Source organism: Alternaria hordeiaustralica, assembly GCF_023758085.1.
Source record: "Alternaria hordeiaustralica strain BMP 2776 chromosome Unknown scaffold_33, whole genome shotgun sequence".
Taxonomy (NCBI): Eukaryota; Fungi; Ascomycota; class Dothideomycetes; order Pleosporales; family Pleosporaceae; genus Alternaria; species Alternaria hordeiaustralica.
In genome coordinates, this window is record NW_026056805.1 from 207,412 (window position 1) to 223,615 (window position 16,204).

General features: G+C 52.1%; 5 protein-coding genes across 5 annotated transcripts; 2 read left to right on the top strand and 3 right to left on the bottom strand.

Annotated features, from left to right (window-relative positions):
* Positions 1-993: 993 nt before the first annotated feature.
* Positions 994-2,308, top strand: J4E84_009903 (uncharacterized protein; the record flags this gene model as incomplete). Its single annotated transcript, XM_049392462.1, has 2 exons — positions 994-1,481; positions 1,531-2,308. 2 exons carry the CDS (start codon positions 994-996, stop codon positions 2,306-2,308), a joined length of 1,266 nt encoding a protein of 421 aa, XP_049239869.1.
* A 244-nt stretch (positions 2,309-2,552) lies between these two features.
* On the bottom strand, positions 2,553-3,509 carry J4E84_009904 (uncharacterized protein; the record flags this gene model as incomplete). The annotated part of the gene is made up of 1 exon (XM_049392463.1): positions 2,553-3,509. One exon carries the CDS (start codon positions 3,507-3,509, stop codon positions 2,553-2,555), a length of 957 nt encoding a protein of 318 aa, XP_049239870.1.
* Positions 3,510-3,942: 433 nt separating this feature from the next.
* Positions 3,943-4,556, bottom strand: J4E84_009905 (uncharacterized protein; the record flags this gene model as incomplete). The annotated part of the gene is made up of 2 exons (XM_049392464.1): positions 3,943-4,446; positions 4,503-4,556. 2 exons carry the CDS (start codon positions 4,554-4,556, stop codon positions 3,943-3,945), a joined length of 558 nt encoding a protein of 185 aa, XP_049239871.1.
* A 6,312-nt stretch (positions 4,557-10,868) lies between these two features.
* Positions 10,869-12,098, bottom strand: J4E84_009906 (uncharacterized protein; the record flags this gene model as incomplete). The annotated part of the gene is made up of 1 exon (XM_049392465.1): positions 10,869-12,098. The coding sequence occupies one exon, from the start codon at positions 12,096-12,098 to the stop codon at positions 10,869-10,871; it is 1,230 nt and encodes a 409-aa protein (XP_049239872.1).
* Positions 12,099-12,526: 428 nt separating this feature from the next.
* Positions 12,527-15,277, top strand: J4E84_009907 (uncharacterized protein; the record flags this gene model as incomplete). The annotated part of the gene is made up of 2 exons (XM_049392466.1): positions 12,527-12,688; positions 12,740-15,277. 2 exons carry the CDS (start codon positions 12,527-12,529, stop codon positions 15,275-15,277), a joined length of 2,700 nt encoding a protein of 899 aa, XP_049239873.1.
* Positions 15,278-16,204: the final 927 nt, after the last annotated feature.

Consider the following 16,204-nt stretch of genomic DNA (forward strand, 5'->3'; position numbering starts at 1 on the left):
CAAGCGCGAGGCTGAAGATTCGGTTGCGAATCTCAGCAGGTAGGCGAAGGAGGGGAGAATCTCGTGCGTTTCTGTTTGCTCTGGGTAGAAGGTCAGTGCCGTCAATATATAACTACAAATGGGATATTTCTTACAGCTCAACTTCCGATCCGATGGGCTCGACGTTGAGGAGACCGCTTTTGTGTTTGCGATAACCGCGTTGGCCACGGACTGATCTCTTGGACTTCTCACTAGGACCATGGCGAGGAGCGACTTTTTGAGACCGTTGCGGAGGCATCTTGCGTTACTTGAACTGCTGGTGTATTGAGTGTTTTGAATTGCGGCGGGGAAGCTACCGGTGCGAAAGTGGAGGCGCGAAGGTCAAGGCAAACATAACAGAAGAGGAAAGCGCGATGAAAGCACGGGCCCTGTGCGCTTCTGTGTACAAGAGTGAAGGTGAGAGTCTCGGAATGAACGAAAACGTCAGAGCCTCTTGAGGATGCGATACTTCTCGTTTGTGAGTATCTTCTTGCGTGTGAGTCGTATGAAATACGGAAGGGTTGGCTCATCGTCACTGGGTCACCGCAGTACCATGGAAATGGAAAGAGTCATACATGAGGAGCGCACCTGGACATACAAATGCGTCTATCCATCTAAGTCATTCGAAGGATGACGCATAGTGAATTGAAGCGTGGATCCCTTCCGCGCATGCAAACCGGATGGTTCTATCCATCGAAGTCTGTGTGAAGATACGCTCTCAAGCCTTCGAGGATGGAGATCGGTGCTGGAAGATCTGTCTAAGGCGTGAGTCCGCGCTTGTATGTTCATTGAGACAGCTGAATCTTTTGCAATAAGACATTGAAATCGCGATGTTGGAAGCGTGGAAAGAACATCTCTGGAGAAGGGATGGGCAGATTACATAATGCGGCGGTCGGAGATGGCTGCCAGATTCGCCGATGACTCTGGAGCTTCGCGTGTCCGACATCATCATCGCTTGCACCTAATCTCCCCATAATGGCGTCGCGCACACGGCTGGCAGCCACTACGGCTTCCGGACTACTGCGAAGCTCAAGACCACTCGCAACCTCAAGGATATCGCCGCTCGCTGCTGCTTTGACAACATCCTCCGCCCGCAGCTTCTCGCAGCTCAACTCACATTCCGCCTCAGACCCGACCAACATCTTTGCCTTCCAAACCGGCTCCAAGTCGGGTGGTGGCGTGCCTTCGTACTTCTCAACACAGAACCGTCGGCCTGCAAATACAATCATCCGGTTCGTGCCACAGCAAACAGCATGGATTGTAGAGCGCATGGGAAAGTTTAACCGCATACTGGAGCCTGGTCTTGCCATCTTGGTACCCTTCATTGATAGGATAGCCTACGTCAAGAGCCTCAAGGAAAACGCCCTCGAAATCCCCAGCCAGAGTGCCATCACCGCGGACAATGTCACATTGGAGCTGGATGGTGTCCTGTACACCAGGGTCTTTGACGCATACAAGGCGAGGTGAGCATGTCATACATTTGAGTGTAGCGAGGATGCTGACAGCCCACAGTTACGGTGTAGAAGACGCAGAGTACGCCATCTCCCAGCTGGCACAAACTACGATGCGCTCCGAAATCGGTCAACTCTCCCTCGATCACGTCCTCAAAGAACGCGCCAACCTGAACGCCAACATCACCGCTGCGATCAACGAGGCAGCACAAGACTGGGGTGTTACCTGCCTGCGATACGAGATCCGTGACATCCACGCGCCCGAACCCGTCGTCGAAGCCATGCACCGCCAAGTCACTGCCGAACGGTCCAAGCGAGCTGAGATCCTGGAGTCAGAAGGTCAGAGACAATCTGCTATCAACATCGCTGAGGGAAAGAAGCAGTCGGTCATCCTGGCTTCCGAGGCCTTAAGGGCTGAGCAGATCAACATGGCAAACGGAGAGGCTGAGGCTATCCTGCTCAAGGCCACTGCGACTGCCAACGGAATCGACGCAGTTGCGCGATCCATCTCTCAAGGTGGCGGCGCAGCACAGAACGCCATCTCGCTTTCCGTTGCTGAGAAGTACGTGGATGCATTCGGTAACCTGGCTAAGGAGGGCACAAGCATCGTCGTTCCCGGCAATGTCGGCGATATGAGCGGCATGATCGCAAGCGCCATGGCAGTATACGGCAACGTCAACGCTTCCCAAGCAAAGGCGCAAGCATCGAAGATGGTCGAGGGCGGAAGCAGCAAGAAGGTTCAAGAGCTCCAGAGTAAGCTGAACGATGCTGAGAGTGGATCCAACCAGATGCACAACGAGATCAACAGGGTCATGGACGAGAGGCTGAGCAAGAGGTAGTCAGCGACCTTGCATGAGAGACGATGGGATAGGAACGGGATACGACTGTACATTATACCACGCTGTATAAATAGCAACGAGCCGCAAGCGACCGCGTCGGGGTTATTGGATATGGGATACCACCCAAAAGCAAGCATCATTCGCGGAGTCTTCTCTCTTCTTCCACTTTGGAACTCCACTTCTCGCATGCCCATAGGGAATAGCGAACATAACTACACTTTCACCTCAACCTTCATTCCGCAATCTAAACTAATCGCTCTACAGCCTCAGCAGCCAACACCGCAATCTGCTTTCCATCCTCCCAAATCCAATCATGACCACCCTTTAGATCCCTTACATTAACCACTCTCCTTCCTTCCTCTTTAACCTCATCCTCATCATCCCCAACCTCCATAACAATATTCCACCCCTCCCTATCCAGCGTAACACACATAACATCCCTCTGCGCCCTCTCCACCAGCTCATCCTCATAGCTATGACAAAGCATCAGCAGTTTCCCCTCCGGCCACTGCTCCTTATTATATCCCCCCGCAACAGGCGACACAGCCTGCCACTCTATGTACCCTGACCTCTCACCAAAAGCGCCCCTCACAAACTCTTTGTAAATCTTCGAGATGTATTCTGGTGTCGTGGGCGGGAGGTGGTTCCGTATCATGAGCGGTAGACTGTATATGCCTGATATCAAAATCATGGCTTCAGGAGCCGGCGTGGGGAGAAGGTCAGGTGTAAGTCCTATACCGGAAACGAGTTGGCATAGCAGGGTTGCTCCGCAGGAATGGCCTATTCCTATCCATCTCTTCACTCCGTATTCACGCTGGAGATATTGGATTCCGCGGGCGACGTCGCGGATATGTTGCGGGTGTCGCGCTGAGCGCTCTGGATCGTTGGGCGCACTTGGCTGCGTTGCGTGGTCGGGGTACGGCGAGAGTCTGTAGTTTAGACTTGCGATTCCGCCAATTTTACTCAGAGTAGAGGCGTGCGAGGCGGCGAGGTGAGTGATGGTGGGTGTGAAGCTAGGGGCTTCTATGAGGGGGTCGCGCCAGGCGCCGCCGTGGATGTAGATTAGCCATGGCGCATTGTTGCTAGGTTTGGGTGTGGCTTCCTGGGGTTCGGGGAGCCAGATGTCGAGCGTTTGGAGGCGACTTGGGGGATCGCTGTAGGGGATTGAAGGGATGTGTCTGGGGAATGGGGTGGCTGTCATGTTTTAGTTTGATTAGGGAGTGGTTGTTTGGCGGGGTGTGCAGGTGCCAAACTTTGAGGTGTGCCGAGGTCGGTCACTATTTCATGTTTGTAGTTCAATGAACCTTAAGTTGAAAGTTAGACTTTGTAGACTCAACAAGAAAACATTACAAGCAGGGAAGAAGTGTTTTGAGTATGAATGTTTGATATATTTTCCCATCCAGTACACAAAAAAGAGTACTATCAACCTCATGAACATTGGTTTCATCCAAGCCATGACTAAACTAAACAGACATTATTCCCGTCAAAGACACATGCCAGTGCCGACGCCCATGGTATTGCGATGCAGGTGTAACGCAATGCTAATGCAAAACCCAAGGTATCTCAAGGACCGCTATCCTCATAAAAATAAACTCTCGAAGCTAAAAAGACAAAACAATTGGTGTGGGGAGCGTTTACAAGAACGCGGCCATGAAGGCACCGAAGCCAACGATGCTACCAGCGGCAGCCTTGACGTTGACGGCAGCACCGGTGGCGTCAGCACCGTCGGCGCCAGTGCCAGTGGCATCAGCATCAGTGCCAGTAGCGTCGGCACCGGTACCAGATGCGTCGCTGCCGCTGCCGGTAGCATCAGCATCGGAAGCAGTGGGCGAGGCAACAAGAGCGACAGTGGTGCTGTTGTTGGCGCTGACGGTGACAGTGCGGGTTGAGTTGACCATGGAGCCAGTGCCGGTTCCAGCAAGAGTAAGAGTGTGGACACCAGGGCCGACGGCAGGGATGTCAGCGGGTACTGGCTGAGTGGTAACGGCAGCGGGCTGGCTGGTTACGGCATCGGGCTGAGTAGCGATGGAGGTATCAGCAGCGGGCATGCCAGTGACAACACCGAGAGAGTTGGTCTGGGTGAGGTAGGTGGTCTGGGGAGCCGGGTCGATGGACGATGAAGGGGCAGAGGAAGAGTCCTGGATGAAAATCAGTGATTTGTTCGACATGGATCGTGAAATGATGATGAACATACCTGAGCCGACGCAACGGCGAAAGCAACAGCGGAGACGAAGATGGAGGCGCGCATATTGACGGTTGTGTGTTGTTTGTTTGGAAACAATTGATCTCTCTAAACGATAGTCTTTGACTGAAGATATGTCAAGTCGTGAGGATGCGATGAAGACGATGCGAGTAGTGATTGAGTGATGCGAGATGAGAAGCAAACTTCAAGCACTGCGCGAGACGCGTCCTCCTTTTATTGCCTCTGCTGCCATTTCACCCGCACCCAAGAAACAAGCATGGGAGCTAACCCTGGCCCTGGAGCGCCACTTTGACCCGGCAACCAGCCCTAACGCGAGCCCCATGCTATCCCGGAACAGGCGAACTGTCGACCTGACATGGCCTTAGCGGTTCTCCACAGCCAATTATAGAACCCTCCGTGGCGAGGATGTTTCGTGTTCGTGATGTGGGTGGAGATTTTTTCATTCAATGGTCTTCTGCTTCCAGGCGTCCAGATGGCGATCTTATAAACGTCTTAGACATGGATGCCTGAACGTCGTTGCGGTGAGAGTCAAGATGGGAGTCTGTATCCCGTCGCGCCGACTCGGGTGGTCAGCCTCAGGCGCTTGCGGTCGGGTACTGTGCCTCGAGATTTTCCCAGCCATGCCCCGGGTTTCAGGAACCAATTCGCTTCTTCCAGCCCGTGTGGTTCCACCAAACAAACCATGTTCCTATAGGAACAATGCACATCTTGTCGTCATTTCCCCAGCCAATGGCCTGTTACCCTGACACATCCTCCACTTTCCATCGTTTTTTTGCCCATGCAGCATGCGGCCTCATGCGCGCCCGTCGAACGTCAAACGTCAAACGGCGCACCACCAACCACGCGTTGCTTTCCCAACCATGTTTCCAACCACGCGCACATGCGCGCCGACCTCGCTATGCTGATACATAATCGATACCGTGCCGCAAACGCTAGTCCCCAGAAACACACCACGACAGGTTAGTATGCCGCAGGTGCAAAATCGTCGCGTTGTTGTTGGCAAGACTAATTACGCGTCCAATGAAGTTAGCTCCTAAAATTAGTTGTCTTGTCGGCGTGACCTCGTGTCGAGAAGATTCGCTGTCTTGTGTGTGATGCCACCTCGGCGGCCGTGCGCCTTCGTAAAGCGCGGGCTGAGCAAGGGGCCTGGATCCGAAAACGGGACCCGAGCCGGTCTGGCCTGAGGCTCATTTCTGATTTCATGCGAAAAGGGCGGTGATGCGAGCGGGACGTTGCGATCGGGACGGTGGGACGATTGTTGAGGACGTTGGTTTTCTCGTACCTTCGGTGGTCCGCAACTGAAAGTTCTCGCAGCCAGCAATTGTTGTGTTGACGCGCTTGCTGGATGGGAGTGCCAAGCCCCGAACGGAGAAGGTGCCGGGTCGTCACACCTCAACCTCACCAGGCCTTCAACACTTTTGCAACCGTCTCACGAAGAAAAGACGCCTCACAGGGCGCAGTTCCCATTATACTGCCTCTTCCAGGCGCTCGATACAATTAGAGATCCACCATTTATGGGCATGGTGGCGCTGATACGGTCATCTCAGAAGAGGCTTTGCGGATGACCTCGCTGACTACATGTCTTACAGATGAAGACCATCAAGATGCGAGGAGGCTACAATCAACCCACAGGGCACGAATCAGCTCAAACCAGCTCACCAGGCCAGCTATGGCTGTTCAATCATCAAAACATTTGCATCCCCTCATATCTCAGAACGAATTTGCGAAAGCCTTTGAATTTGCACTCGACCGCACGTGTATACCTCTCATGAGCGAACAATGGCCCTATGGAAAGCCAGATCGACTCAGTAGAGCCTCATTGGCTTCTGTTTCACTGGCTACATCCAACAGAAGTCTATCACAGCCATCTTTCTGCTCTCCAACTCCTCAATAACCTTTTCAAACATAGCTTTGTACCGCTCCGTGTCGAAAGTTCCTGGTAAGTAATCCCAACGTGGGGGGGAGGCCCTGATGCACAAGCGTCCACCATACCTCTCCATGGGTTCCGCCGCTGTAAGCATCATGTACCGTAAGTGTACCGGGATTGCTTCCCAATCTTTCTCATGCATCTTCTTGCGGTTGTGCCGAATGCGTCCTAATAAATGGCCCGGCCAAATGGTAAGATGCACTGAGCTGTAGAAACCTGCGAGGGGTACACCGAAAGCGTGTGAGCGTGCTGTACCGAAGTGGAAGAGTGCGTTGGAATCGACAAAGATCATACGCGCTGTCTCCCTTGCAATTTTGTATCTCGCTCGCTCTACGAGAGCGGCTACCATTTCCGGATGTGCATATTTGCTCCTCATCAAGTGCGGCGTGTCGAAAACCGGGTACGGCAGCTCAAGGTTTCCGGTCCTTCGATGGTCCCGCGCTACTGCTACTGAGTCTATCCCACCCCGTGCTAACCTCAGTATCTGATCATGCAGGCTACATTCCTTCCAAAAGGTGGGACATTGGCTGATAGTACCTTGGGTGCGGTCTCTGGCCATACGCTCACCCCACTGAACTTCCAAGTTGATGTGGGATTTTATGCCATCCTGCAGGCTTACCCTATTCTGGAAATAAAGCACATATGGCTTAACTGTGTGATCACGCACATACGGCTTATACATGCGACCGAGCAAGTGATCGAAAACGAGGTCCTGGAGTTCCCGCGGCAGAGCATTGACCCTTGATGTGAGCGAGCGACAACTGCTATAAGCATATCTAGGGAGATCTGCGTTTTTCATCATCGAACAAATGGCTCTGCGATAGCGTTAGCTTCATGTTCTCCGTACGGCAATCTCTCATCTCAGCCTTACTTGTTGCACATGAATAGCTGCCGCTTCAAACACTGAAGCATCCATCGGTAGGTCTTCCTTGTCCTACAAGCATTTGGGAATTCCAGGTTCCCAGGTCTATTCAATCGCCGAATTTCCTCATGCGCCTCTCTAACTTTTTCTCTCATGGATAGAACACGCGCGCTGAAGACTCGCTGGATGGCCAGGAGACGCTTCCATCTTTTGACAACGGTGGGGGTGAAGCCTATTGCCTCGTTCAGGTCTGGGTCGTACGGGATGATGCAGCTCGTTTGGCGAGGATAATAGTAAGTGGGGTTGAAGATAGACATAACGTTCGAATGTTCACAGCTGAAAAATGTCAAGTGAAGAATTTGTTTAGCATTTTTATATGTGATGTGAAGAATCTGTACTTTCGACTTGACTCACAAGTAATGTACCATACCATGGATCGACGGGTGGAGCCGGCCAATGGACTTCGAGGTATAACATCAACATTGGTCACAAAAACGTTTGCCGCGATGCATCGCATGCGCTGCTTGGCGATCATCTTTGGTATGAGAACTTATGAGATTACTGAGAGTAATAAGCCCAGAAAGTGCTTTCGGCTATTCTACGGTAGGCTCCATCGCTCTTGAAAGCGCCTAGCCTTATGTTCGCGATAACATTCTTCCATCCAGATACTTTCCTTGGCCACAAACTTATCACACATCCGGCTTCCGTACTCACGTGCTTCGCGCATGAACCGACGGTCGACAGGGGCAAGATGAGCCAGGAAGGGCTGGTAGTGAAACACCTCACTGCCATTGCAACTTCGCCGTAAGCTCTCACGGACCATCAAGGAGTGCCTGTTGTTGCCTGCAGAATTGAGAGTTATGAACAGTAGGCCGCAGCAGCCTATAACTGTGCCCGCACATATAAGCCATGGGTTTCACGCTTCCTTACCTGCTCGCTCGACAGTCTATTTCTTCTCCACACTAGGAGAATCCAACCGCTGTAGTCTTACACGCGCATCAGTACACTACTTCAACAATTTTGACATCTGCCCGCTATGCCACCAGAACTATCACCAAGGGGCACTCCAGTCATGGCCGCGCCCTCGACACCGTCCAACAGCATACCTTCGAACACGTCCTCGAACATTCTGTTCCGTCTTCCTGCCGAACTACGGCAAATCATCTTCTCGTATCTTGGGTACCCCGTTGGAGGACATATATGGGTTGACGGTGACGATTACCCTAACCGCGATTATGCTGTCAAATACAAATTTGGTGCCCACGCAGATAAAAGTAAAATCGAAGTGCGTTACAAGATTGAGAAGGTGCGATTTGATGACTGTTACCCAAGCAAGGGTATGTCAGCGTATGTCGAACTCCAGCCCCGTCAATTATATCGTACTCGAATAATGGAGCCAAGTCTACTCAGGGTAGACAAGAGACTTAGGACGGAGCTGATGGACCTGGTGTTTGGAGCCAATGAGGTAGAGTTTTATGGGCCTTTGACAGACGACACTGCCTTCCAGTTCGACGACAGCTCTCGGCCCCGTTGCGCCATCGAACCAAGTTGCTTAGTCCTGCTTCCTTCGACAATGGCACATATGACGTCCATCATTCTACTTGGCAGTTGCCATGGCCATACAGGGCGCGAGAAGGCATGGAAAGAAGACTGCCAATCTCTTCGGTTCATCGCTAAGCATGCTATTAATATGCGCTGCCTGACTTACAGTACGTGGGAAGGCTCGTTTTACCGGATGTCTACCGAAGGCATCATGGCGCTAGTGCAGACGATTCGGGAGATCACTGTAAGTGCAAAGACGCTCAAGAGACTTCGAATCCTCTGGACGAGTCGTTTTGGCTACTCAAAGAAGGAATGGGAGAAGGAGATTATGGTTTTGGACAAGCCTAAATGGGGTGCGGTTGTGATGGAGGTTTGGCAGATTCTGGACGAACTTAGGGATGAGGAAGAAACTCGGTCGGAGCGTTATGAGGCTGAGATAGCTATGGAGTATTTTCGGATACTTCCAAGGCGCCGCAGACACCTATGAGACAGAGTTTAGCGATTGCGGTGGCTGCATACAGCGAATACAAAGGCATCTGGGTTTTGTTTCTCCATTAAGATTATAATACAGAAGTCATCCGGTTTATCTGCATATCTTTTAGCTTGTAGAAAGTGTGAGTGTCAAGCAAATAACCTTCACGGAGTGAGAAGTAGACGAATGACTCAAACTTGGCGCTCCCATGGCCAACGAGATCTCCCGCAGACCGTGCGGGCTTTCTTGCCTGCACGAGTTGTGGATAAACCTTGATAGGCAGTAATAGCCCGTGCTCGCCCGCGTGCTCTCATAAACTCAGCCATAAGTTAGGCACTTCCTGATCTTTCGCACCCAATCGTCAACACCTGTGCTCACTTGCTCTTCAGTGCAATGCTACAGCACCTTCGCGTCCTCGTCTCTTCATTCATGCCACCAATACTACGATCTATGACCAAGCCGGATCTAGTGATACCCTCAGCGCCGCCGCCCATCGCCGCGTCTACGAATGCGTCTACGAATGCGTCCCCGGATTTCTTCTCTCGTCTTCCTGCCGAAGTGCGCGACATGGTATACTCTCACCTCGGCTTCCCTGTCGGAGGCCACGTCTGGATCGACTGCCCTGGCTACTGGTGCAACGACTGCTCCTACGCGTCACACTTCACCCTCGATTCTAATGGCAAGCCTGCCAGAATGCGGCACGCAAACAACGGGGTATTCCAAGTGCGCCGGAAGATTACGAAATTACAGTTTGGCTGCAGGCGTCGGAATATGGAGGGTATGCGCGCTTGTCTCGTCAAGCCTCATGACGACAACGGTGACGATTCATCGGATGACGAAGATGTTTGGGTAAATGCTTTCAATTACTGGTACCTAACGGAGATGAGTATACTTGGCGTGAATAAGGAGATACGGGCTGAGCTCCTGGATCTGATGTTTGGACGCACTGAGATCGATTTCGACGATGTGCTGACAATCAGGTACCACTCATGGAGTTCTTTTGCGTTACGTACTCGCATCCAATGGCCATATACCGTATTCTGGCTGTGCCTTCTCCCGTCGACATTGGCACACATGACATCAATTACTATCTCGTCGGGGCAAGGACCAGTGGGAGACTACCGGGCTCTTTCCTTCATCGGTACACACGCAATCAACTTGCGACGACTGACTTTCGTATGGTCATATTACTATCAAGACATCGACATGGCCAACCGTCTAGTGGAGACGCTCGAGCATGTTGATATGATTGCAAAGAAGCTTCAGACGCTGCGAATTGTCGTAAAAGGGAAAAATCCAATGAGAAAAGATCAGACGTTTACACTAGAAAGGCGAAAATGGTGCTTTACTAGGTCAAATATTTGGTGGCTGGTGGACGGTGTAAGAACGAGAAGCTAAATAACAGGAATGAAGTAGGGCATTCAAGTAGCCGTTAGGGCTAGATGTGAGGTTTTATGACTTGCAGATGTAAGCGCGTGCTTGATAGAAGCCATGGATTACCTCCACGATAAGATTTTGGAACATGTAGTTCTGTGGAAACCCACGTAATGTAATCTATGCTACCTTGTTCGTGACTTCGACGAACTTTTGCCACTCGTTGTACGCCGCTCCGCTCGAGATCGCCCACTTGGCTCTCCGGACACCCTCTTTCCAGCGTCCACCTCCAGGACCAACCTCCTTGATGACATTTCCGTCATCACCCTCGCCCATATCGCTGGTATCCGCATCGCAGATACCACTGACGACGAACAGCGCCGCGGTGTTGATGTAGACGAAGTGTAGGATTGGGTCATCCGGTGGAACCTCGCCCATCAGGATCTTCATCAAGATCTGGGCGTTCTGTTCGGGCGATTGTCCGGGGCTGACTTCACTCAGCGGGTGCTCGGGTAGTCCGAAGTCCGCTGGAGTTACAGTGAAGTAGTTGATGTTGGTTTCCCCCGTAGAAGGATCTTCGACCAACCGCCAGCAGTGTGTTGGTCCAGCGCAAGAGAGCTCATCCAGTTCCTCGTCACCGCAGATGATCATGCCCTTTCTGCAGCCAGACTGCTTCAGCGACTCGGCGAAGTCAGGTCCAATTTCCTTCCTTGCTACACCCAGTACGCGCGCTTCGATCAGGTCGTGTAGCGGGTTTGCTAGTGGTCCGAGAAGGTTGAAGATGGTGCGCCAGCCCAGTTGCCTTCGGATGGAAGCGGCGTGTCTGGCTCCAGGGTGGAAGATTGGGGCGAATAGGAAAGCGTAGTTTGTCTTTGAGTAGATTTCGTAGATGGTTTTGGGTGCGATGGCGGTGATGACCGGTGGTTTAGGGGGTGCGCAAGACAGGAGATCTGCTGAACCAGAACGTGATGTCGATGCTTTGTTGCCATGCTTTGCGATCATGAGGAGAGCACTGGCGAGGATGGACGACGTAGTGCTGATGTTGAAAGTGTTGTGGGAGTCACCTCCTGTACCGACTATGTCGCACAACCCGCCCTGGTAGGAACCCTCTTTCCTTCCTCGTTGACTGATCAATTCTTGAAGACCCTTGACATCAATGCCAGTAGCATAGTCGCGCATCGCTTTTGAGCATTTCGCCAATACTTCTGCTTGTCTGTCTTGGTCCGTGAAATGGAGACATGTCAACAACGCTCCAGTCTGAACTTCCGATAGACTGTTCGTGAAGATCAGGGAGAGGGCTGCTGCAATCTCGTCGGCTGTTGGTTTGGTTGTCGGTGACTCATGCCACAGTCGTTTGAGAAGAGGTGTGATGGATATTTTGGAATCCTCATCGCCTGCTTCGGTAGCCATGATGTGGAATGGTAGTCGTGGTCCTTGCGCGCTTGCCTTACTCCAGCATATGCGAGCTGGCGGGGTAGTTGGTGGGGGATGTGCTGGTAGTGACGACGTATACCAAGTGGTGTTCTTGGTATGTCGAGGTTAGGACCGAATTGATGTGTGATGTAAAAGACCCTGAATCAAAGCAACCAGTTGAGTCACAGCATGGCCGCACGGAGGTGCTTCCAAAGTCCGCATTTGTGTCGCAATATGCACCACGATGAAGGCCCCACCGCGCTAGTCTGCAAGCCGTTAGCCACACAAAACGCCGATGCCAAGGCCTCCAAAATCTCGACTCAGTGCTCTCGCGAGCGACTGGAATCTTTTCAAGGTCATGACGGTCAGAGTTTCTTCTCTGACGGACCTTGTAGCTCCACCTTCCGCGACACCGACCAAACCAAATGGGGCAGAAGCGAACCCATGCCGAGACCAAGGATGGCTTCAAGAAGCCTTCTCCGGATAAGAACCGGATGAGCGCGAAGAACGACAAGAAGCATGGCGCGCGCAACGACAAGAAAGACACGCGCAAGGACGGTGACGCGAAGAAGCCGCGGTCACAGCTGGTGCGCATTATCAAGAGAAGAAAAACTCATTACGATGCTAACTTTGCATAGCTGCTCAAGCCGCAGCCAGAATGGCATGCAATAGAGTTGCCAGCGCTCCCGACCGTCGAGAATCCCACGATCCCGCCCCGCTACATCATCGACAACATCCACGAATATGCCATCAAGCTCCTCGACGCGGAGGCCAGCGAGTATGCCGCAACCCACTTGGCCAAGGACTCATCGCACAAGTTCATGTCGACCGTCATGGAGTCTGGTACCATGGAGGATAAGGTGTCCGCGTTGACCTTGTTGGTCCAAGAGTCGCCGCTGCACACGCAAAAGGCCTTTGGCCAGCTCATGGGTCTATCGCAGAAGAAGAGCAGAAATGCTGCCATGCAGGCCTTGGCTGCGCTGAAGGATTTGCTGGGTCAGGGCGTTCTGCTGCCACCGGACCGAAAACTCAAGGCCTTTGCGCGACAGCCAGGCCTGACTGCCGCACTGCAAGGAAAGAACGTACAGTGGAGAGCAGGCGACAAGCTGCCGGGCGCTCTGGAGAAGACACATCTGATTGTGTGGGCGTACGAGGACTGGCTGAAGAAACAATACTTTGAGCTGCTGAAGATTCTGGAAACCTGGTCCAACGACGAGGTCGAATACTCGCGCAACCGTGCCGTCACATATGTCTGGGAGCTGCTGAAAGAGAAGCCGGAACAGGAAGAGAACCTCTTGCGCCTGCTCATCAACAAGCTTGGAGACAAGGAAAAGAAGGTTGCGTCAAGGGCGTCTTACCTGCTGCTCCAGCTCCAAATTACCCACCCGCTCATGAAGAACGTCATCATCAGCTCCATCGAATCCGACCTCATTTTCCGACCGAACCAGAGTGGCGTTGCCAAATACTACGCCATCATTACACTCAACCAGACCGTTCTCAGCTTGAAGGAGCCCGAGGTCGCCAACAAGCTTATCGAAATCTACTTCAGCATCTTCCTTGGGCTGCTGAAGAAGCAGAAAGAGCACGAGAAGGAAGAGAAGAGGATAAACAAATACGGTCACGTTCAGGGAGGCGGTGGTCAGCCTGGAAAGATGGCCAAGCAGAAGGCTGAAAAGGCGGCAACCATGGCCTTCAAGGTCGAGGACGAGTCGCGAGAGAAGCTGATCTCTGCCATCTTAACAGGTGTCAACCGTGCATTCCCATTCGCTAAAACCGACGACGCAAAGTTTGAGGAGCAGCTCAACATGATCTTCGAAGTCACGCACTCCTCCAACTTCAACACCAGTATACAGGCCATGACACTCATCCAGCAGATCTCTGCGACAAAGCACTACTCCGCGGATCGCTTCTACAGAACTCTGTACGAATCTCTTTTGGATCCACGACTGATGACAACCTCAAAGCACATCATGTTCTTGAACTTGCTGTACCGCTCGCTCAAGGCTGATACCAGCATCAAGCGTGTCAAGGCCTTCGTCAAGCGCTTACTCCAGATCATTCACATGCACGAGCCACCTTTCATTTGCGGTGTCTTGTACCTCGTCAACGAACTGATAGCTACCTTCCCGACCATCAAGACCATGTTGTCAACGCCTGAAGACCATGCCGATGATAGCGGCGATGAGCACTACGAGGACGTCGATGAGGACAAGGAGCCTACAACCAAGAAGGTGGAAGAGAAGCCCGCGCAAGTGACCTATGACTCCCGGAAACGAGACCCAGAATACGCGCATGCGGATCTGTCTTGCCTATGGGAGTTGCTGCCACTGCAAGCACACTACCACCCTTCTGTTCACGTCCTGGCCTCCAAGATTGTCAACCAGGAACCCATCAAGGAAAAACCTGACCCGACTATCTACACTCTTATGAACTTCCTCGACAAATTCTCCTTCCGCAACGCAAAGACCAAGGCACCAGGTATACATGGTTCGTCGATCATGCAGCCTATGTCTGGAACTTCCAAGGCCGCGTCTTACCTCATCACCGCCCGCGACGGCGACCGCACGCACGACCCGCTCAACTCTGAGCAGTTCTGGCGACGCAAAGTCGACGATGTCCGTGTCGACGAAGTCTTCTTCCACACATACTTCGAGAAATCCGGCAAAGCCAAGCAAGCTGACAGGAAGACGAAGAAGAAGAATAAGAACAAGGACGACAGCGATGAAGGAAGCGACGATGATGATGAGATCTGGCAGGCGCTTGTCAAGAGTCGTCCGGATGTTGAAGGCGATGGTGGTGACGATGACGACCTCAGCGACTTCGACATGGACGACATGATGAGCGACGATGAAGCTGGAGGAATGGACGGCGGTGTTGAACTCAACCTCGGTAGCGACGATGATGAGGCTATGGCGGAAGAGGAAGAAGAAGAGGCTGCCGGTGGCCAGCACCAAGACGACGATGACGATGACTTTGAGAACTTCGACCTCGACGATGAAGACGCCTTCATGGACAGCGACGCCGACGTTCCAGTCGAACTCAACCTGGGCGACGATAAAGACGAAGACAAGGACAAGGACGGCCGCAAGAGCAAGAAGAGAAAGCTCAAGAGCTTGCCCACTTTCGCTTCTATGGAAGACTACGCGAAGATTATCGGCGATGACGATAGTGAGTAGCTGGGTCTTCTATAGGGCGTACGGAAAAGCAGGTGCGAGGAGTCAGTCTTGTAGTAATGCTGATGCGGTTCATCGAGTGGCGTTATTCGTCTTGTCCATGGCTTGAGTTTTATTGTAGATATCCCATACCCTTGTAATGGATGAGTTCATCGATCATGGCGAGTGTGTTCATCGCTGTTACTGATGTTTGGGTGCATGCACTAGATGTGTTGTTCATCTTGACTCCTACCCATATTCGCGTAGTGCTTCAACGCCCGTCAGTCGGCTCACACCTACATTGTCAAATGTGCAGTGTATTTGTTTGGGTACCTCAAATCCGATCTCTTTGGGTTGAGCCAGGATGTCTGGATACTACAATGATTGCAATATCTAAGCAAGATACGAGAGTGAGATGGAAATCTCACACATCCCGTTATGAAGAAGTAGATGAGACAATGGATAAACCGCTTCTTCGAAAGAGCGTGATGAGTACTTTTCCAGATCTGGCTTTACAAGCTCTCGAGATTCTTGGGCGTACGAGCCAGTACTTACCATGACAACAACACGCCACACCAGCTACAAGAATATAACGTAGAAAGTCCATACATCTGTCAAATAGAATCTACATTCTGTAGAACGAACATCCCATCCACAATCTCTGTCCAGAGTTTGGCGTTTGCGGACGCTTTGAGACAATAAGAAGGGGGCAGATGGTGTGCACTTTAACCCACAGCCCCTTCCTCTCCTCTTATAGCGTTCCACCGTCGCCCAGGTGTAGATGCAGAACGAGGAATTTCACGAACAGAAATCTGGGGGCATGTCCAACACCCCCAGAATTCCGCATCTCCTCAACGGACTATCGCCATCGCCATCCCGTGTCTCAAGCTCAACAGCCTCACTCTTTCAACTCCATCCCGTCTCTTGAAGCCCAACAACAACACTCATGCA